This window comes from Neofelis nebulosa, chromosome 14, assembly GCF_028018385.1.
Source record: "Neofelis nebulosa isolate mNeoNeb1 chromosome 14, mNeoNeb1.pri, whole genome shotgun sequence".
NCBI classification, from domain to species: Eukaryota; Metazoa; Chordata; class Mammalia; order Carnivora; family Felidae; genus Neofelis; species Neofelis nebulosa.
In genome coordinates, this window is record NC_080795.1 from 54,442,868 (window position 1) to 54,466,492 (window position 23,625).

The 23,625-nt window shown below is 38.4% G+C and overlaps 1 protein-coding gene across 1 annotated transcript in view; it reads left to right on the forward strand.

Moving 5' to 3' along the window:
• The first annotated feature begins 12,513 nt into the window (after positions 1-12,513).
• Positions 12,514-23,625, forward strand: part of PKHD1L1 (PKHD1 like 1) — a 159,903-nt gene continuing 148,791 nt past the window's right edge. Inside the window, exons 1-2 of the mRNA XM_058698855.1 lie at positions 12,514-12,747; positions 14,591-14,680. Of these exons, the coding sequence (XP_058554838.1) occupies positions 12,675-12,747; positions 14,591-14,680 (163 nt within the window). The 5' untranslated portion in view covers positions 12,514-12,674. The remainder of the gene's footprint in view (positions 12,748-14,590; positions 14,681-23,625) is intronic.

Below are 23,625 nucleotides of genomic sequence, written 5' to 3' on the forward strand. Positions count from 1 at the left end.
AGAAACCTCCAGTTAACCAACTATCCCTTTATTATTATCCTCACTCCCTTCATGGTCTCGTTCCCTCCTTTTACCCATTGATGGTAAAAGTTGATGGTTTATCATTAGAACTCCTTTACAATTAACTTTAACTTCTCTCATCCTTTTTCCCCCCAATCACACACAGTCCTGCTTAAATGTAACTACCCTGAGAGCTTACTCCCTCCACGCATCTTATCTCCTGAACTTTGTGTTGAAGAAAATTACACAACATTCTGATAAGTCCTATTCTAAAATAACAACTACAACATTCTGAAGTTGGCCTAGGCTGGTCAAAAATGTTAATGTCATGAAAGAATGAAAGGCTATAAAAATTGAAAAGGGAAAAAACCAGGGTGCCTGGGTGGCTCAGTCAGTTAAGCATCTGGTCATGATCTCACGGTTAGTGGGTTCAAGCCCCACTTTGGGCTCTGCTGACAGCTTGGAGCCTGGAGCCTGCTTCCGATTCTGTGTCTCCCTCTCTCTGTTCTTCCCCCGGTTGAGCTCAGTCTTGGTCTCTCAAAAATAAATAAAATGTAAAAAAAAAAAAGGGGGGGGAGGGAGCGGAGAAGGAAAGAAATGAAGATCAAGAATTGTTTTATGTTTTAAAAAAAGAATAGATATTTGCATTTAAAAATTTTTTTAAACGAAGTTTATTTTTATTCATTTTGAGAGAGAGAGGGAAAGAAAGAGAATCCCAAGCAGGCTCTGCACTGTCAGCACAGAGTCCAATCGATGCAGGGCTCAAACGGTCAAACCATGAGATCATGACCTGAGCTGAAACCAAAGATCGGATGCTTAACCAACTGATCCACCCAGGTGCCCCCTAGAGAGATATTTGTCTTTAAAGCGATGTGACAGTCTTACTAAACAAAATTATAAAGAATATTATTAGGACACTTGGTAATTTTTTTTTTAATTTTTTTAAACATTTTTATTTATTTTTGAGACAGAGAGAGACAGAGCATGAATGGGGGAGGGTCAGAGAGAGAGGGAGACACAGAATCTGAAACAGGCTCCAGGCTCTGAGCGGTCAGCACAGAGCCTGACGCGGGGCTCGAACTCACGGACCGTGAGATCATGACCTGAGCCGAAGTCGGACGCTTAACCGACTGAGCCACCCAGGCGCCCCAGGACACTTGGTAATTTTTAAACATAGGCTATAATATCAGTATTTTAAATTTCCTGAATGTTACATTTGTATTAGGAGGAGGAATGACTTTGTCCCATGTTGTAGTATTTAGGGATGAAGTGTTACATCATAACAAACTTTCAAAGGGTTCAACAACAAAAACAAAAGTATATATACTTAATATGGAGAGAATGATAGACACTGTTAATCTAAGAGAAGGATATACTTATCACAAACAGCCTTGAAATTTTTCAAAATAATATTTTTAAAAGAAATAATGGTCACAATTCTCAAATGAACACTTCTCGCTGCCCCCAAAATTCTACTATACTTCCCTAGCCTACACTTCCCACTCCCCCAAATGCCCGTTTCACACTCCTCTCCCACAGTAACAACACTACTTCCTGCTTTACCAACAAACAGCAGCAATCAGACAAAAACCCAGCATCATCACATCACCAAATCTGTCAGCCTTCCTGAATCTGAATCCACTTTCCCCACTTTCCTCCACTTGTGCTCTGGATCCCAGCACTCTCTCTTTCTTGATAATTTCTTTCCTGAGGTTACTCCTCTCCAAAATTTTCCAACAGAAGTTTTTCCCTCTATTTCATCAACCCTTACAGCAGAAATTTGGCCTGGTAACTTGCATCTTTTACAAAAAAGCATGTCTTGGTCACAAATCTCCCTCAAGGAACAGCCTCATTTCTTTGCTCACATTCAAAGCAAGGAAGACTTCTTAAAGAGATTTTTTTGTTGTTTAATTTTGAGAGAGAGAGAAAAAGAGAATGTGAGAGGGGAAGGGACACAGAGATAATCCCGAGCAGGCTCCGTGCAGGGCTCGAACCCACAAACTGTGAGATCATTACCTGAGCTGAAATTAGGAGCTGAATGCTTAACCAGCTGAACTACCTAGGCACTACTGTAGGAAGGCTTCTTAATTGAGTTGTCTATACCTCCACTTACTTCCCACTCACTCACTCAATTTGGGGTTATGGAAATTGTCATTTCACTGAAGCTATTCATGTCAAGGTCAAGAGAAACATCTACCTTAATAACCTCTTAGCAATAATGGTAACAAATGACCACTCTCCTTGTTAGACACATTCCTCTCTTCTTTCCCATGTTGCAAAACTCTCCTACTTTTTCTCTTAACTCATGGCTGCTGTCTCTCAGTCTTTGCTAACTTCTCAAACCTCAATTATATGGCCTAAGTTCTTCTCTGTCTCAGGGTTCTTGACTGCTTTGTGTTATTTTGGCACTCAAGTGAAGCCTATCAATTCTTTCTCATAATAATATATTAAAATGCACAAAATAAAATTCTTAGAGTTACACAGGAAACTATATTAAAGTATAATTATAAATATCTTTCAAAATAAATGCACAATATTCATCTTTATTAACACAAAAATAATGCCTTATTCAAATATAATTCAAATTATAATTCAAATATAATTCAAAATTAATGCATTTCAAATATAGGTAGGCTTAAAATCACATCTTATTTTTAAAATACCAATTTAAAGGCTATTTATTTCTTAACTTTTATAAGAACATTAAGTTATGAGGTGGTGTTTAACCAAGCATATATATTACATGTGATATTTATATGATATATTGGACATTCCATCAATTTCAAATTTTTGTTTTAATGGTTATAAGTACTGAAAATATTGATTACTTAAGAGACATTTTTTCCTTTTTTTTGCAAATGGAATGAAAGCTTCTTCAGCTCACTTTGCAAAGCCAGGAAATCTTGTCTCAAAGAACACCAGGATTCTTTTTGAGTTACATTTCAACTATAATAAGATTTGGTCCTAAGATCAAAGATCACAGGCTAGGACAATATCTTCAATAGAGTTTATTGAAAAGAAAAGGATTATGGATCTCCGGTTCAGCTTTAGTATTATCAAGATAAAAGTAACTTCTGAAAGAATCAATAGTTTCCCATTGTCCCTAGATTTCTCTTTTTGAAGAAACTGACAGCCATCTGAGGACGAAGCACCTTCTCTAACATTTCAAGGTTTGGAGGGTGTCAGCCTTGCTTCTGGTTGCCTTGCTTCCTGATCAGTTGCTAATCCTAGTCACCTTATGATTTTTTTTTTAAGTAGAAGGCACAATAGTCTTGAAATGAAAGTTTTATCTCATTCATATGGTTAAAAATAACTGCCAGGGGAGCCAACTCATGGATAAATCATTTTTTTTCAAAGTGTTCCAAATGTGGAGTGTTTTGGCTTTTAGAGAAATTAAAGCCAATGGTCTTTAATTCAGATAAGCATTTAAGTCTTGTTCTCTGGGAATGCCAATGAACTATTTGGTAAAGATGTCCTTCTTAGTCTGATCCTCTCTCTTGACCAATTCTTTTTTTTTTACATTTTTTTTAACGTTTTATTTATTTTTGAGACAGGGAGAGACAGAGCATGAACAGGGGAGGGTCAGAGAGAGGGAGACACAGAATCTGAAACAGGCTCCAGGCTCTGAGCTGTCAGTACAGAGCCCGACGCGGGGCTCGATCTCGTGGACCGCGAGATCATGACTTGAGCCGAAGTCAGCCACTTAACCGACTGAGCCACCCAGGTGCCCCATCTCTTGACCAATTCTTAAATGCAGTTAATTATTCAGAGTAATTATCAGAGGATAGTGTTGATAACTTTTACAGTTGTTGGCAAAGGATTTTAGGAATAGTCTTAATTCTTAGTGCATGTCTATGTTAAAAAACAAAAAGTGATGACATCATGAGGTTCTTCCTTTCCCATTAAGGTAAGAATATTGGATATATTACCAAGTATCGCTGCAATCAGGAAGGAAAATAATGCTTTTTTTTTCCAGTTGAAGTTTTGTTTGGAGAAATAATGTTTACAAAAAACAGACCGATAAAACTTTTCACAACTTCAAACCTGTCAACAACCTTGCCCATTTCCAAAAGAGACTCACAGAATAAGAATTCTTCCAGCCACATACTCAAAGGGAACAGGGAGGCTGTCAATTTCTCCATTTCTTGTTTCAAAATGTTAAGATATTTTTATAATTCTACCCTGAATGAGAACATTTGACATGAGAACCTCTCCTAGATTTCTGCCGGTTTGGGAGCTTCTGGGTAAAACCTGAAACTAGCCCCTGTACATGGAGGGCACTTAGAGACAGAAGAAAGAAGCAGGCCACTTCAGACAGAAGTTTTAATAAGCGGGGAACTTACATATGAGGCTTGCCTTGGGCAGCAGAAAAACAAGCTGATTTCTGCACTACCTGCCATAATCTTAAAAGTTCACATAGAGATCTTAACTTGGTTCAGTGATATATCACACAGTCCAGATGATCTCAACAGCAACTCACTCTCTCAAGGCTGCGTTCCTGAAAATAGTTCCCACTGTTGGAAATGGTGGGCAGAGTGTGCATTCCAAGCCTCTGATTGCCTGGGTTTAAATTGTGGGTCAACTGGTGGTCACATCCCCTCTACCCACCTACTCCAACAATTTCCTCTGTTCCAGTCCAAAAACCAACTTGAACATTTTCAGTGAATATGGCTGAACTAGTCTCTCCAATTTTATAGGATGTTAGAAAAAAGAATTTTGTTAAATGGAAATTCCAAATTTCAGAAGTATCCTAGCTTTCATCTTGAGATTTTCTTGCATGAAAAAATGCCACTCTTAAGAATTTTTACAAATAAAAACTCTGGTGGCATGATCCATGAAAGAACTAATCAATAAACATGACTTCATTCAAAATTTAAATTTCTGCTCTCCAAAAAGCACTGTCAAAATTGAAAAGACAAACTACAGACTGGGAAAAAATATTTGCCAAAGGTTTATCTGATTAAGGACTGTTATCCAAAATATAACAAAGAATTTCTTAAACTCAACAAGAAAACAAAAAAACAAAACATGGGCCAGAGACCCCACCAAAGAAGATCTACAAATAGCAAATAAGCATGTGACAAGATGATCCACATCATATATCATCAGGGACATGCAAATTAAAACAATAAAGAGATGCCATTATACACTTATTAGAGTGGCCAAAACCCAGAACGCATTGAATGCTGAGGAAGATGTACAACAGGAACCCTCCTCATTCTATTCCTGGTAGGAATGCAAAATGGTATAGCCACTTTGGAAGACAGTTTGATGTTTTTTTACAAAACTAACTGTACTCTAAACCATGCAATCCAGCAATCACACTCTTTGGTATTCACCCAAACGAGATGCAAATATATCTACATAAAAACCTGCACATGGATATTTATAGCAACTTTATTCATAACTGCCCAAACTTGGAAGCAACCAAGTTGTCCTTCAGTAGGTGGGATGGATAAGTAACCTGTGGTACATCTAGACAATGGAATATTATTCAGCACTAAAAAGAAATGAGCTATTTAGTTCATTGAAACTTAAAGGCATACTACTAAGTGAAACTTAAATGCATACTAAGTGAAAGAAACCAATCTGAAACCCAAAGAATACAAGGTCAAGAGTGAACCCTAAATTACAGACTTTGGGTGATAATGTATCAGTGTAGGTATATCACTTGTAACAAATGTACCACTCTGGTGGGGGATGTTGACAATGGGGGAGTCTCTGCATATGTGATGGCAGGAGGTATATGGGAAGTCTTCATACCTTTTGCTCTACTTTGTGAAACTAAAGGGCTCTAAAAAATAGTCTGTTAAAAAACAACTACACTGTAGCCTTTGTGTCCCTTACATGAGGTAATAAATACACAACTAATACACTAGCATCTGAGATGGGAAGAGTATACTTATGTTGTTATGGGTCTAATAATTCCTTTAAGTAGTGATGAGCATAAATGATGTTTCAAGATACCTCCAACAATTGTAATATTATAGAAGAATATCTATGATTTCCAGTGATATCACAGACACCAACGACACTACTGTGGTTTGCTGTCTACGTTAATAACTGAAGGGAATGCAAAATAAAGCTGTAATATTTTTCCCCATCAAAGTTCACAGCCATCTGCCCTCCGAGATCTTAGCCACTCTTGTGGCTTCAAATTCCATCTATGTGCTGCTGAATAAGTCCCAGGTTTTATTTGTTTACTTAACTTGGCATTTACACTTGGTCTATAAGAATAGTTACCATTGTTGAGGGCTTCCTATATGCTAAGCACTATTATAAGCATTTTACATTTACTAAGTCATTTACTTCCCAAAGTAATACTATCAGTAAGTTCTATTCTCATTTTACATAACAAGAGACTTGAAGACAAAGACGTTAAGTAGTTTGTCCTGGCTACTGAGTAGCAGAGTGAAGCATAGAGCCCTGGAGGGCTGCCTTCAAAGCCTGTGCTCCCAGACTGTAAGCCAACCCTTCTCCTAATCAGTACTTCAAACTCAAGTTGGAGAAAACAGGGGTGTGGCTCACTGACCTCAGAATGTACCTCCTCCAGCCTTTTGATATCAAAGTAAATGATCCACCATCCACCTAGGCATTAATGCCCCAAACTTAAGACATCATAGGTTTCCCTTGCTCCACCAATGCATTCCAAAATATAATTCCAAACGTAAATAACAATGCTATCTTTAACCTATATCCAGGCATCTGTCCATTTCTTAACAATTCCAATACTTCCTTTCTTTTTAAAAAAAATGTTTAATGTTTATTTATTTTGAGAGAGAGAGAGAGAGAGAGAGAGAGCAAGCAAGCAGGTGAGGGGTAGAGAGAGGGAGACAGAGAATCCCAAGCAGGCTGCACACCGTCAACACAGAGCCCGATGCAGGGCTCAAACTCACGAACTTTGAGATCATGACCTGAGCCAAAATCAAAAGTCAGACACTTAATCAACTGAGCCACATCCAGGAGCCCCTCCAATACTTTTTTTCTAATTTCATCCTCATTATCTCTAGTCAAGAACACTACAATAACATACTAACCAGTCTTATGTCCATTCTTGTCCCCAATTTAATCCCTTACTGCAAAGCAGGTATAGTGCATTTTCTGAAACATAAATCAAGGTTTAAAACTTGAACAACTGCTTCCTTAGGTTTTAAAAGCCTACTTTATCTTGCCCTCATATCGCTTTCCAAACTTACCTCATGCTTCCTTCCCCCTCATTTGCTATCTCCAGTTGCACTGGCTTTTTGTTCCTTCCCAGTTATTTATTTAATTGTTTGTTTATTTGTTTTTAGTTTATCCTTATTTGCCATTATTTTGAAAGGGAGAGAAGAGGGAAATAGAAATAAAATCCAAGCCATCACTTAAAAATGTGACCATAGGCACTGTTATTTATGTGTCATTGCATCATGGCATTTGATAAAAATGTTTCCTGATTTTCTTGAGATATGATGAACATATAACATTGTGTTAGTTTAAGGTGTACAACATGATAATTTGATATATGTATATATCACAAATTGATTACCACAATAAGATTAGTTAACACGGTCATCTCTTCATATTATTATAATTTCCACAAAAATCAGGAACAAGACAAGGATCCCACTCTCACCATTCCTATTCAACATAGTACTAGGCAGCACCAGGATGGCTCAGTTGGTTAAGGATCCAACTCTTGGTTTCAGCTCAGGTCATGATCTCACCATTAGAGAGACTGAGCCCCATGTTGGGCTCTGCACTGAGAGCATAGAGCCTGTTTGGGATTTTCTCTTACTCCCTTTCTCTCTGCCCTTCCCCCACTCATATGCATGCATGTGCGCTCGCTCTCTCTCTCTCTCTCTCTCTCTCTCTCTCAAAATAAATGAATAAACTCAAAACAACAACAACAACATAGTACTAGAAGTCCTAGCCAGAGCAATTGAGCAAGAAAAAGAAGGAAAAAAGGCATCAAAATCAGAAAGGAAGAAATAAAGCTGTCACTATTTGCAGATGACAAGATGTTATATATAGAAAACCCTAAATATTCCACCAAAAAAAAAAAAATCCTATTAGAACTAATAAGCAGATTCAGTAAAGTTTAGGGAAAAAATCAACATATAAAAATCAGTTACATTTCTGTAAACAAATAATGAAATATCTTAAAGAGTAATAAAGAAAATAATCCCATTTACAATGGCTTCAAAGACAATAAAATACCTAAGAATAAATTTAGCCAAGGAGGTGAAAGATCTGTACACTGAAAATTATAAGACATTGATTAAAGAAACTGAAGACACAAATAAATGGAATTTTGTTTTGGTCTCATAAACTGCAAGAATTAATATTGTTAAAATGTACATACTACCTAAAGTCATCTTTAGGATGACATCTTTAGGGATTCAAAGCAATCCCTATCAAAATCCCAAAAGCATTTTTCACAGAACTAGAAAAAGCAATCTTACAATTTGTATAAACTACAGAAGACCCCAAATAGCCAAAAGCAATCTTGAGAATTAACAGAGTTGGAAACATCACACTTTCTGATTTCAAACTATATTACAAAGTTATAGTAATCAAAAAACAGTATGGTAATGGCATGAAAACAGACACATAGATCAATGGAACAGAGACCCCTGAAATAAACCACTGAATATACAGTCAACTAATATTGGAAGAGGGAATCAAGACTACTCAATGGGGAAAGAATGATTTCTTCAATAAATGGTGTTGGGAAAACTGGATAACCACATGCAAAAGAATGAAATTGGACCTCTTACATCTTTCCAGTTCTTACTCATTCTATGTTTGTTCCTTATTTAAGATAATTGCTCTAGATGTTACCTCAGTTGAAACTTTCTTATTTGACTGTAAGCTCCATGAGGGCAAGGACTTTGTATGTCTTCCTCATTGACACATTTCTATTACCTAGAACTATTTTTGATGATCAAGCATCCTTAACAAATATTTGTTGAATAAATGCATGAATATATATATATGAATATGGGAAATTCACTAAGAAGCATATATATATATATATATATATGCTTCTTAGTGAAAATATAAATTAAAACAATATTTTATTTGAGTTTATTGGAGTTTAATACACCTAACAGAATGCTGGGCAAATAGTAAGTGCACAATAAATACTTTTTTGATGAACTGAATATGACCATTATATTGTTAACCTACTTTCAAAGTAATACAAATTGCTAATTATCAGCAATACTTGGCCAGGAAATACTGTAGAGTGTTTCAAAATATAAAGTCAAGATTGAAAGCTTTTTGTTTACTTCAAAACAAATAACAAATGGTTATTACCATTTGCCAAGGGCATATAAGATGTTGATTTGTTCTCAGTTCTGTCTAAGAAATGTCTTCTCAACTAGGATTATCCTAGCATGTAGATAGCTATTTGGGGAAGGGAGGCTTAATAACATTGTGTCTAAAAAAAATTGGGGTCAATACAGTTTCCATATTTAAATCTCCTATATAAGGTTTTGGGAAAATAAGAATTGCCAAATGACTCAGCCCTCTGAGAACACTGCCCCACTGGTCCTTCACCTTCACCTTATTAAATATTATACCCAGTGAGGCATTTTTCAAATTGGCCTGTATCATTTTCCAGGGCTTTGCCCTTGACACAAAAGTATGATTTACTAATAAAAATGTTTTCTTAATTAGAATTTGGAGGGGGGGTTGCAAACAAAAGTAACTAACTGGAAAACTTAAGCAAAAGGAAATTTATATAAAGAATAATGGAAGCTCCATATTCTCACAGGAAATGTGGCAAATCAAAACATGGAAACAGGTAGGAACCAAGCCACTTTCTTTCTTTTTTTTTTCAATGTTCATTAAATTATTAATGTTTATTCACTTTTGAGAGAGAGACAGAGTGTGAGCAGGAGAGGAGTGGAGAGAGAGGGAGACACAGAATCCGAAGCAGCTCCAGGCTCTGAGCTGTCAGCACAGAGCCCAACATGAGGCCCAAACCCACGAATCAGGAGATCATGACCTGAGCCAAAGTCAGACTCCCAAGGGACTGAGCCACCCAGGCGCCCCTGTACCAAGCCACTTTCTAAGCCTTGGAGGAAGGAACCTCAGAACAGTCCTGTGTGAACAGACCAGTCAGGGCACCTCTGAGGCAATGAATGAATTCCAGCATTTACTCTCTCAAGGCTCCTCTGCCCAAGGTTCAAGCTCCAAGGAGAATCTGATACTCTGGGTTCCCCCCACCACACATATACACACCTTGGGTCACCAGACTACATTTAATTGGGAAAGAGATTATTCCACAAAGGAGAAATTGGGATGATGTTTAAAAGGGAGAAAAGATAGTGCTCCCCACATAAAAACTGTCTACTTCAAACAACAGAAACAAAATTCTCAAGGCATTAAAAAACAAAATAAAACCCACATGCTTGCCTGAGAACAAAGGTTTGTTCTATCAGTAGGTTTTAGTCTCTTTACCCCTTTACATTTTTCTAGTTTCCTGACTTTTTATTAGAGAATGCTGCCAACAGTGTCACCTAGTGCCGGCAAGTGCCTTAAAGATAAGTGAGTAAAACTACTAGCTTTCCCAAATTGCCTACTCTCATGCCTGCACATGCACACCTCCAAGTAACTGGAGAAAAGACACCATTCTTGTTGATTTCACTTTAATTCAAGACTGCTATGACCACTAGTCTGATTGGCTGCCTGCAGGGAGTATTTTCCGCTGACCTTTTGACTCTCCAACTCTTCTATCTTGTGGTGAATAGAGTCTAAGATGGTCCCCAAGTAGCCCTATTTTTTCAGGAATCTGCTCCAATCAGGATTTCACTCCAGCCATTTCAATGGTTCCTGGTTATAAACTATTCTAGTATAGGATATGGGACAAAGTTTTTCATTAACTTCTGATTTATTTGTTAACACTTTTGAATGACATTTACTACCTTTTTAATACTAAAACCACTTAAAATATTTTAGTATTATTTCACCTATTCCTCATATTCTTTTTTAATATATAAATTCAGAAGCATCTGAAAAAAATAAAATTTTTGAATTAAATTGTATTTAAATTACTTTTTAATGAAATCATCTAAAGTTTAATTTAGGTTAATTTAATCTAATTCTAATTTAAAAGCAGCAGAAAGAAATCAAAATTAACCAAGCAATTCCAACTTTTATTCCCACAGTACATTTTATTTTGGTTTTTGATATTGAAATATATATACACTTCTACACATTTCACAGCTAATAATTTAAAGTGAGTATTTTTGAAAATGCTGCTAAGCAATTCTTGATAAAGCTGGTAATTATTGCTATATGACATTGCAGTCTTCAAATTTAGTAAGTTTGGCAAATAATTAATCAGCAAATTGGCATTCAATGAGCTGATTTTCTGCTAATTGACCAACTTCCAGATAGAGGAGGGAAGGGTGAGTAAAACCTGCAGAAACATCAATTTTCAGGAAGAAGAAGTAAGAGAAAAATAGAAGATGGAAATGATTGGAGAGGTAGGAAGAAACCCAAGACTCTTCAGAGGAATGGAATTTCAAGAAAGATGTTACCAGTGTCACATGCTACAAAGAGTTCCCAGAGGCAGTGGTACCTTGCAGGCACTAGTTTCTGTGGGATGGTGACATGGGGAGTCAGTTTGCAGAACATTATGAGATGAATGTAATTAACCGGATCTAACAACAACAAAAACATTCAACCCCCGATGAGCTAGGTATAAACTCTTGAAGAGCAAGGGCCTAATATTATTATTTTTCATATTTTAGAGTTCTCGCTTCTATTTCTTCTCTCTTCCCTCCCAGCTAGAGTAGTCAGGTTTAGTAAACACAGGATACTGAGTTAAATGTGAATTTCATTTAGATAATGAATAATTTTTAGGATGAGTATCTCCTAGGCATTGCAAACCCTCACTAGAGGTGTGCTAAACTGGGGGGCAGTGGAGGGGTTAAGTGCATTGGCTCTGGAGTCACTGCTTGGTCCTCACTGCACTTAGCTACGTGGCCTTGGGCAAGTCACTCAAAGTTTGGTGCCTCAGTCCACAGCTTGGAACAATGGGGATAACAATAGTAATTGTCATTAATTTTAATCATAAGAGTCCTTTGGGGATTATTGTGAGTTGAAGTCTCTAAAGCACTGGGCATGGTGTTTGGGACATGCAGAGAAATCGATACATATTAGTATGATTGTCAATTAAAGGATCAGCACTAATTTATATGAATGTGAAGGGGGAAAAAACGTGTGGGGTTTGTGCATTAGGTGGGCTTTTAGGCCCACCTGGTGATAATAATTAAAGCAGACTGGCAAATGAAAGCGCTTAGGCCTAGAATTGAAGGGGGGTGGGGAGTGGGGCAGGATTCATGGAAAACTTGCCCATTGATCTCTGTTGTCAGATCAAGTGGAGTCATTACACTCATGGGGACAGCCTTCAGACGTCAGCACCCAGGTTTGCCTGTGGAAGTCTGATCACCACAGACCGGTCGGGGAGGGATCAGTTCTCCCGCGCAGAGGAGTGTATCTGCGTGCAAATCCCAGAGGTGCGGCGGGACGGCCCGGGGCGGGGCGGGCCTCGGGTGGCTGAGTTCGTCTGCGTGCGTGGGAAGAGCGTGGCGCGCGAGCGCGTCTCCGCCCGGACCCGAGCCCGACACTGGCTGCAGCTGCGAGTGAGCGGCGCGCACGGACTCTGCGGGGCTGGCGCGGCGATGGGACACCTGTGGCTCTTGGGAACCTGGGGCCTCTGGGGGCTGCTCTTGTGCGCCGCGGACCCCCGCACAGGTAACTCATCCCGGGCACGGTCCGTGCAGACGCAACCCCTGATCCCAGGGGTGGCGTGGGAGAGGCGGGACTGCCTGCCACCAGCCCTGCGCCAAGGCTGCGAGTGCGGCTGCATGGCGATCCTGCGGACCTGGGACCTGCAGGGCAGGCCTAACAGAGAGAGACAGAAGAGAAGAGGGATTGCTCTGAAGTCTTAAGAGTTCCTGCATGAATTATGGAACCTCACCGCCCCCACCCCCAAGTGACTCCATTGAAAAAGACACTGAAACTTGGCTGGGGGTGGGGATGGGGGACACAGTCTGAGTCCTCTCTCTTCTCACTCTTTTTGGGTCCCTTTCCCCCAAGGTATGGAGAGCAGTCCCCCCCCCCCCCCGCCGCAGGACAGGAATGGATCTCTGTGACTGGTGTCAGTCACTTTCAGGGGCAGCTGCCCTGTGCCTTCAAAGTAATACCCAGGAGAGAGTTGGAAGAGATGATAAGATAAGAAATTGGAGTTGTCCGTGGAGATAACGGGAGAATGAACCTGAGATAGGTGAGGAGCAGCACGGTCTTGGAGATAGGGTTCAGAGTCCTTACTGGAGTTTCCTACTCTTGGCTGTGAGCTGGTGGGAGTTATAAATGTGCCTGAAGCAGAATCAGTCTTGGAGCTCTTGGCAAAGTCAGACCTAAAGTATAGACACATCAGAAGTCCATACTAAACTTTTTGCATGCAGGAATGTACTATACGATTATAATTTCTTTAACCTTTTCTCATATATCCATTTTAAACAGTAATTTGTGTGGCCTTTCTTTTTGGTCTCCGCTTAAATTTTTCCACCTACTTTGAGAATTGTTACTGAATCTTATAAGTACCAGATTTGTATAGTTTAAGCAGAAAACGAACTCTTGTAGCCAATGTGTATCTTTGAGTTGTTTTAAAGCATACTTCCAGTTCTCCAAAAAAGCAGTCCACTCAGTGACCTTGTGTATGCAGAGGCCCCTCCCTGTTTCTAGACCTCTTTATCTTTCCCAAACTTGGTCCAGGCCAGCTATTCACATTCGCCCTGCAAGATGCAGACGGGGTGCCCCTTCTTTCAAGAAGCCAGTATGACCCAAGCAGTGTGGATGAAGTGCCCCTTCTTAGTCACCCATGGCCCCTGTGCTGTCTTCTGTGTGCTGTCACTCTGTGCTGTCTATCCTAACTTTTGGAAAGTTGGGACTGTCAATGCATTTGTATATCCCCAGGAACCTTACACCATTCATTGAATGAGTTAGGGACCATTAGAGTAAGAACTTACTATCATCAGGAGGCTGAAAAGATTCCAGAAATTATCTTCCCTAAAGTCTTACGCTGTCACAGAAAACAATTTCTTCTTAAGACATATCATTACCTTTTGTACCTGGACTATTCTTTCAATTGACCCAGCTTTGCACTTCTTCTGTGCTCTTATAACGAACAACCCATTTCTCCACAGTGTTATTTCTGCAGCATTGTCTGCTGCTGTGTGGGCTGCTAACTGTAGTTATGGAACTGTAGTTAGTGAGCACTACATGAAATTAAGGGTTGGAATAAATCTTTTGTAATATGATAGGTAAGAGTGATGAGAATGATCATGTATTATTCCCACTCTTTGTGGCACCTAAGATAGTACTTTGCATAAAGCCAATGGGTATTAATTAAGTTAATGACTTAGTTTCTGTCAAATCATTGGTTAGTAGTAGAGCCACAAATAGAATATGGGTGTATTTACTTTCAGTCCTGTATCTTCATGATGTTTTTCTTTTAACATTGTAATATGTGGTACTATTTGATGCTTGAAATGAGTACTTGATGCTTTTACTTCTGCACTGTAATATCTTTCAGGTGGCTCCAAAATTATTCCCAAAGTCACAGAAATAATACCTAAATATGGCAGCATAAATGGAGCGACAAGGCTGACTATCAAAGGAGAAGGTAAGGTTGCCTCTTTTTTTCTTTTTCTTTTTTTTTTTGGCCAAGGTTGAAGCATTTTAAAGACTATAGCACATTTAGAGATTTGTGGTTTAAAAAAAAAATCCATAAGAGTTGTTTCTCCATTTGGCCAGAATATTAACTCTACCCCTTTGACAACTAACAAAATCCCCAACAATCTCTACCATCCTGATCATCCGAATTCATATTATAATCACTTAATTTAACTTCCAAGGTCTGGATTATAATGACTGAACTGAAAGGAATATTTTTTTTAAATGTTTATTCATTTTTGAGAAAGTGAGCATGAGCAGAGGAAGGGCAGAGAGAGAGAGGGGAACAGAGGATCCAAAGCAGGCTCCGCACTGACAGCAGAGAGCCCAATGTGGGGCTCCAACTCAGGAATGGTGAGATCGCTACCTGAGCAAAAGTTGGACGCTCAGCTGACTGAGCCACCCAGGTGCCCCCAAAAGGAAAATCTTGAATCCACCTTTGCAGTTATTTGCTTTGTTCTTCATGGGTCTAATAACATTTATCTTTATCAAATATAACATTTGGAGGACTTGGGAAGTAGAATGTTTAATAAGAGGCTGTGATGGATAACTAGAATGTTAATGAAGGCAGAAAGGCAATTAAAAGCAAAACTTAGGATGGCTTCTCCTGCCACCCAGTCCTTTTCATATACTTCATCAAAGCATGGGTTATGTATGACTTTCTCCTTGCCTGGTCATGGGTGGAAATATAGTAGGCAATCAGTGAACTTCTTTAATGAACAACTGTTCCTAAGATTAAATATATGGTTCTTTTAGTCCTAAGGCCTTTGCATTCTAAATAATGGTAATATTCTGTTCATGGATTTTTGAAGGATAGGAAAGAAAAGCATTTTTGAAAATACAAAAAGCTGTTATTTAGTCTTTAAAATAAAAAGACAAATGAGAACCTTTGGGAGTTAGAATGGACAGAGCAACACATTTAATTATTCTGTCATACATACTGAAATGTCTTTCGATACTTCTAAGTAACATTTCTGCAGAATTCGATCTCTCAATGACATATTTAAAATGGTTTATGCCTCTAAATTGTGAAGAATATATTTTGGACTAACGTTTGATTGTTGTTGTTTAGAGCTAAACACCTAAAGCCAATGTATTTGCTGAAGACTAATTTAAAAGAGGCTTTATCCATAGTTTCCTTGTATTGTAAATTGCTGTTAAGATGTGCTCGAAAGCTATTTGGTTCTTAACAGAGTTTTCAAAGCCGTAAAGAAATGCCCAGACTAAAACAAAGCAAAACACAACAAAATAAAACAGAACAGAACACCACTCAACTATTTCTTTCTGCCTTGAGACCTAAACTTTTTCTGATCTAAAAACCATTCTTTGAGATTAAGGACGTAGACCCAGATGGCCCTTAGTTATAAATACAAAACAAAACATTCTATTCTTAAGGTGTTTTGGAAGAACATCTTTATGAATTTAGCTGTAACCTTTGCTCTTACATGGCCTTTCTGAGTCACAGTGTATTGTGTGCCACTCGTGTCATGGTGAATTTCTAGTTTTCCCATCTGTCTCAATTGCTGGATGCTCTTGCTAGAGATAGAGGATCATGGGATAGTGAAATCCTATTTGAGTTGCAGATACCTGCATCCCCACCTTGATTTGTCTTCCCTCTTCTTACTTTACCCACGTACTGCAGGTGACTAAAAATGTGTTAGCATATGTCTTTCTCAGAGGCTGAGTCCAAATACTGTTTTATATAGGTTTTCAGGGCCCATGATATATACAGAATGTGTATAGAGCAATGCAATGAATTTACAAAACACACCAGACTTCCAAAGCTAAGTGAATGTGCTACTTGAACAAACTTTTTTGAAGAACTACATACACATACTCCATCAGTGCTCTCTAGCCCATATTTCATGTTTAGAATTGCATGCAGACCTAATTTATTAATCACACAAGAACACTTTCTAAATGGAATTGTCACTGCTAGATGATTACCTAAATGTTGGTCCCATATGACTATATAAATACTTTATTTTTGTAAAAGTCATGATGAGAAAATTAAATGTTATAGAAATGTTCGACTTAGAAAGTGAATTCCTGAAATTCCACCATCTAGAAAGGTCTACCGTTAATATTTTGGTGTATCCATGTGACTTACGGCTATTTCCGCATATCATATTCACCACTGCAGGCAGAAATTTGCTGCTGCATTACTTTGTTCTAAAGGCTAGGCTTCAGGAGCCAAAGATATAATTTTACAATTATGTGGCCTAAGTAAAAGTGTCTTAAATATTTTTGAAATATTTATTTATTTGTGAAAGAGAGAGAGAGTGAGACAGAGTGCTAGTGGGGGAGGGGCAGAGAGACAGGGAGACAGAATCCGAAGCAGGCTCCAGGCTCTGAGCTGTCAGCACAGAGCCCAACGTGGGGCTTGAACCCACGAACCACGAGATCATGACCTGAGATGAAGTCTGGTGCTTAAAAACCCCTAAGTAAAAGTGTCTTGAGCAATGGCATGATCATGGAAATAATTGTGTCTCTGTCTAGGAGGCCTACTTTAATGAGGAGTGTTATCATTTTGATTAGTTCTGGAGTGTTTCTAACTTTCTTGGCCTTGTTACTTTATATTCATACCTTGTATTTCTCAAACGTCTTTTTTTAATATTTCTCTTAAGAAAGTGAGTAAGATGGAAGGAGTAGCATTTTACTTTTGGCTTTTTTTTCTAGAGATTTCCCTATTACATATATTTTTGTCTAACCGAAGTATTGAATTATATAGTTTTTATAATGTTATGAAAACACAGGGACTTTTTGGTCCAGTCTGACTGGCTTTTGTCCCATCTCTGCCCCTTCCCACTGTGTGACTGGGGCCGGTTACTCCTCTAAGCCTCAGCTTCCTCATCAGTAACATGGGATATTAATTCCTACCTGTTGGGGCTGTTGTAAATATTGAAAAGGATGATGTATCTAAGGTACCCATAGATACTATCTGTTCCGTAAATTAGAGCTATTTTATTTTTATTATTTTTATTTTATTTTTGCATTTATGTTATAGGTTTGGTTCCATTCTTTAGGAATCATCCTTCATCACACTGCACCTTTCCTTCTCATTGTTTTGAATGTTACAACTTTGCTTTCAACTCTGCTTTGTTTTTAACTAGAGAAACCCAAATAGCCTGCATTGTGCAAAACGACTACTGGCCTTAACAACACTGACATTTTCCATGATAGCAGCACAGGCTGCTATCAGGAGAACCAGGTTTGTGTGCCTGGCAAGTCTTATCTCCAGTTTTTCTGCAAAAGAAAAAAATACATCAACATGCCAGGAATTTCCATCTGAAGCTTCAACGTTTTCTGTTTCCAGGGTACACCCAACCCTTCCTGTAATCTTTGTGCTTTGGAGTACTTCCAGAGGTATCTTCTTCATACTCAATTATTTTTTAGAATTATACTTTTATATTGAAATTCTTTCTAGAGGGGATTCTTTTTAACTCTTTGGAGTTAGCTAAAACATTAGAAATATTTCTATAGTTTTTTTAAGGAGAATTTATGAGGATATTTACAAATCTTACAGATTTGGCCTATGCTTTCCTATAGATTTTACTCCTGGGAGATATGTCTATATATGTGACATAAATACTGTATAAAATTTATGTATGACATATATGACTTAAAAAATAAATGTGACATTAAGCATATAGATGACATTAAAACAACTCCTAAGCAAAACAAACAAACAATATCTTCTTTTGTTGGTTTTATTTTTTACAATTGTATTTGCCTTAAGAATGCTTATGAACAGATCTATGTTACCATATCAATTATGTGACATGTGCCTAATAGGAAAATAAATACATGCATCACATCCTGAACCACACCACTAGTAAAACTTTCCATGCTTTAGTTAGTTTCCAGCAGCCCTTCTGTGTATTTCAAACTCAACAGGAACTCCAAAGATAAGCATTAGCTGGCAAAAGGAAAGAACACGTTTTCAAGTAGCTAGCTTTCCTCTGTTTTCATGTATCTTTTCAAAATTCCATTTTAGCAGTAACTGCCATCCTAGAATCAAAGCTTCAGATTCAATGCAGATATCTTTTACATGTTAAATTGGTACTTATATTTGAACTTTAGCCTATGTTGGATAAGTTCTGTTTGTTTACAGTTTATGCTTAGAGGAAGAAAGCGGTATTTATTGAAATCCCTCCCCTTTGTTGAGTTCTGCTTATGTTTTCTATGTTTAAAGGACAGGAGAAGAGCTAAGAACATAGAGTCTGGAGGAAGTTATGTATGGTAATGGGTAATAGCTTTGTAATGAACATTTTTTAATGTTATTTTTCTCCCAATATCATGTGTGCCAGGTTGACATCTACAATTAGATTCAAATCCTAACCACCCACTTATTAGTTCTGTGTTATTTATAAAAAGGAATATTAATACTGAACTTAAACTTCAGGATTTTTGTGACCAATAATAAGAGCAAATATCATCTGAGCTTTTAACATGTGAGCCAAGCACCAAGCTAAGCAATATATACAATCCTTGGTTAGTCTTCCTACAATCTAATAAGTATGTTATTATGTTCATTTTTCTGATGAGGAGACTTAAGAATGAGAGAGTTTATGTCTAAAATTCTAATGCCCAAAGTCATACAACAAGGACATGTGGAGCTGGGATTTTACCCAGGATGTCAGGGTTCCTTTAAAAGCGCTATCTCCTGGGGCAGCTGGGTGGCTCAGTAGGTTAAACCCCAACTCTTGATCTCAGCTCGGGTCCTGATTTCACTGTTCATGGGTTTGAGCCCCGCATCAGGCTCTGCGCTGACATTGCGAAGTGTGCTTGGAATTCTCTTTTCTCTGTCTGCCCTTATCCTGCTCATTCTCTCTCTCTGTCTCTCTCTCTCTCTCTCTCTGCAAATAAATAAACTTAAAAAAATAAAATAAAATAAAAATAAAAGCACTATAGTCTAACATGTAGCTTTACCAGAGCTGGGGCTTTGGGGCTTTGGCATTTGATGAACCTCTGGAACAGTGTAGTCCTACTTCCAGTCCTACCTTAGACAAAGCAATATTCATGTTTTCTCATGGACTTTTTAGAACACCGAAAATGTTCAATACTTTAAAAAGAAGTCACGCCACAGATATCTGTCAACCCCAATTCAGCCACTTCAACTATTAAAGGTTGTTAATTGTGAGCACTTGTGGTAGTAGTGATTGTTTTCTGAAACAAGCTGCAAAACTACTAACAATTTAAAGCAAGTACTTAATATTTATTTTTTCTAACATTAGTAATATATACACAGGATTTAGAGTTAAATCTACATCTTTGGGTTTAATATTTTTCGTGGCTTGCAGATTTTAAGTTTATTATGGTACTGTGGGACAATATGCTATGTAGGTGATTAGGTTCTGAAATTCAGATAACTTATAAACATTAATGACATGTATGCAAAGGAAAAAAATTCATAATTAAAAAATATTAGTCATCAATTTGGCAATAGTGCTGTTTTAATGTTAAGCACTTGTGATAGAAAAAAATAACATTTAAAAACGCACATACTTTTTAAAACTAAGAATTTAGGAATTTTAGATTTTGAAGTGGTCAACTACTGCTCATTTACTAACTTAACTTTATTCCAGAAAATATTATAACATTAACAAATTCATAGATTCACTCTGCATGTTAGAATACTAAGTATCTTTTAAACATTTTTATTAGAAGAATATTTAATTATAGGACTTAATCAATAGAACATTATCCAATTAATCTTAACCAAAGATATTATTTCTTGGGTTATTTTCAAAATTGAATGTTATTCCAACTATATAAAATACTTACCTGTGGCATAAAATTACTTAATGGATATTTAACTACTTCCAGATCTAGTCTGGAATTTTCATATATTTATAGTAAGATTAAAATAATTTTCATCAATTAAAAAATAATTTTCTACTCTGTTTCACATCATCTATTTCTCTGGTTCTATTGAATCACACCCATTAGCATGCAAACATACTGTTATTTCACCAACCTAAAAAAAAACAAGAGCAAAATCATCAAGTTTCCTCTTGCCCCACAACCCCCTTCTGGCTACCACCCACGTCTCTGCTTCTGTGTACCGTAAAACACCCCCGAAAGGTATGTTTCTCTTCACTGATTGTCCTCCAATATTCTCTTGACCCCATGCCAATTATTTATCCATTGATCACTGAAATAGCACCTTCACTGCTGCCCCTCGTCTATATTCTCAGAATAGAAGCTAGTGAATCTTAGAAAATGTAAGTCACATCACGCCCCTCCTCTGCTGTGAAGCCTCTAGTGCTTTCTCACTCATAAAAATAATCTAAATGCCTCAACTTCTGGTCCCATGTCCTGCCACTCTTCTCACACATACTTCTCCAACCGTGCTTGCTAATTCTTGAGTCCAGAAACATGTTCCCAGTATAGGACCCTGAACATCATGTTCCCTCTATCTAAAATGCACGCGCCATAGATAGTCTCCTGGCTTACTCCTTCCAAAAAGCTTTCTTGACCATTTATGTCACATGCCTCCTATATCCCAGAAACAGGGTTTGAAATCAGAAACAAGAAGGTCTTGGAAACAGGCACGTGAAGGGGCTCATGGTATGAGCACAAAGTATGCAGATCTGTATGTCTCAAGTTAGTTCCTGCAAGAGAGGATCCCCCACAGAGGGAACAGAGCAACCACGTTGATGGAGTGACTCATTCAGGAACTTCTCTCTTTGTCCACCTCAGTGCTTGTGCAATGGGCCCATGAACAGAGGGGCCATGAGGTGAAGGCCATGGGCCAATACCATGGACTCCCTTTTCCTGAGGCTAAGCTGCTCACTGCAGTTGCTGAATACCTGACCTGCCAGTAGCAGAGACCAATACTAAGCCCTCAGTAGGGTCCATCCCTCAAGAAGTCTACCACCTATTTAGTCACAAGTTGATTGCATTACTCCCCTTGTCTCATGGAAAGAACAAAGATCATTATTGCAGGAACAGACACTTCGGATATAGATTTTGCCTTCTCTATCCACAGTGCCTCTGCCAGTTCCATCTTAGAGCTTCCAGAGTCTGAGTTATTGCCATGAAATTCCACAGAATAGTGCCTCATAACAAAGAAAACATTTATAGTGAAAAAGTTGTAATTATTGGCACATGACCACAAAACCTGTGTTACCCTGAAAGATGTGGCCTAGTAGAATGATGGAATGGTCTATAAAAGATAAGTCAGCTATAAAAGGGGTCTATAAAAGATCCCAGCTAGGAAACAACGTTCTGTGGGGTGAGATGCTAGCCTCCATCACATGCCATATGCATGGAGCCATGGCAGATACATGCTGCTGTTTCCCAAGAGACAGAATACTTGGAGCTGGGAAAAAATGGTTACTCTCTGTCAGTATTGCTTCCAGTGATCTGGAAACTGAATCTGTGCTTTCTGTCCCTACAGTTTTAGATTCTGCTGGATTATAGAATGCTTTTTCTTTCTTTTTCTTTTTTTCTTTTTTTAAGAGAGAGAGAGTGTGTGCACATGAGCTGGTGGGGTAGGAACAGGGAGAGAGGGAAACAGAAGATCTGAAGTGAGCTCCATGCTGAAAGCAGAGAGCCCAATGAGGGGCTCAAATTTACGAACTGTGAGATCATGACTTAAGCCAAAGTTGGACACTTAACTGACTGAGCCATCCAGGCACCCCTAGAGAATGCTTTTGCCAGGGATCCCTGTATGGCTTCCACTGAACTGAAACGACCACTACTACTTGATCTGTTTGAATTCATCAAACATAATTAGCAGACTACTAGAGATAATCAGTACTGATGATCATGGAGAGGTAGGGTTGCTTTCCCTAATGGAGATAGGGAGGAATATGTCTGGAATTCAGGGTATTAATGGAGTATCTCTTGGCTTCTGTGTCCAGTGATAACTGTGAATAGGCGATTGTGGTAACCATAGCCTAACAAGGGCAAGGCAATTAAGGGCTCAGACCCTCAGTATGAAGGATAGTGTCACTCCATTAGTTGAAGTACTGGTTAAGGGTAAGGAAATCTATGTGTGGTAAAAAAAATAAAATGGGTATGGTGAGTATTCATTATAGCCTCAGGAACCATTGTGTTAGTGTGGCGTGTATCTTGCCCCACTAACCTTCTGGTATTAAATCTTTAACAGAGCTCTTGGCTTGAAAATGGATTGTACTTAAAATGTGGGGCATAAGCATGTCTATATGTTGTGAAGAGTTGACTGTAAGAGGTGTCTTTTACACTCAGCTTCACATCCTCTTGTTCTCACCTCTAATGCTAGCCACAGCCATGGCAAATTGTCCCTCATATACTTTGACAAAGTCTATGCTTGTAGCTCTTGCTTCTGTGCCCAAAGCATGTCTTTGTCTATTGTCCCAGGGCTTCACTGATGCAATGACTTGGGACATTGGAATCCATATGGCATGTGGACATATGTGCAGCCCGAAAGTGCAGGAAAAACCCTTTTCCCCTAGGGAGAACTCTCAACTAATGCGGACGGGATTTGATGAAGTGATGTTTCTTGCCATTGATTCTTTGATTCCGAGAGGTAGTCTGTAGTTTCCTTGGAAGTTTCCAGCAAGATTGAACCCCAGCTGTGCTTTTGGCTCAGGTTTTCTTTCTTCAGGTTTTATTCTTTTGTCCCAAAGGGGTCATCACTTGAATAAACCATTTGCTTGCAAGTTCTCACCTCAGACTTTGCTTTTTAGGAACTCAAAGTAAAGATTCCATCCCTTATAAAATAGTGTTCGCCTCATCTACTCTTCCTACCCCATCAGGCCTGCTTGGTTTCATAGCAGTTATCCCCAGCAGATATAGCAATTGGTGCACGTCTGTTTTCTCCAGCCTTTCACACCCTACCACTGGAATCTAAGCTATTTAATTCCATGCCTAACAAATAATACGTTCTCAAGCATTAGTTTTGTG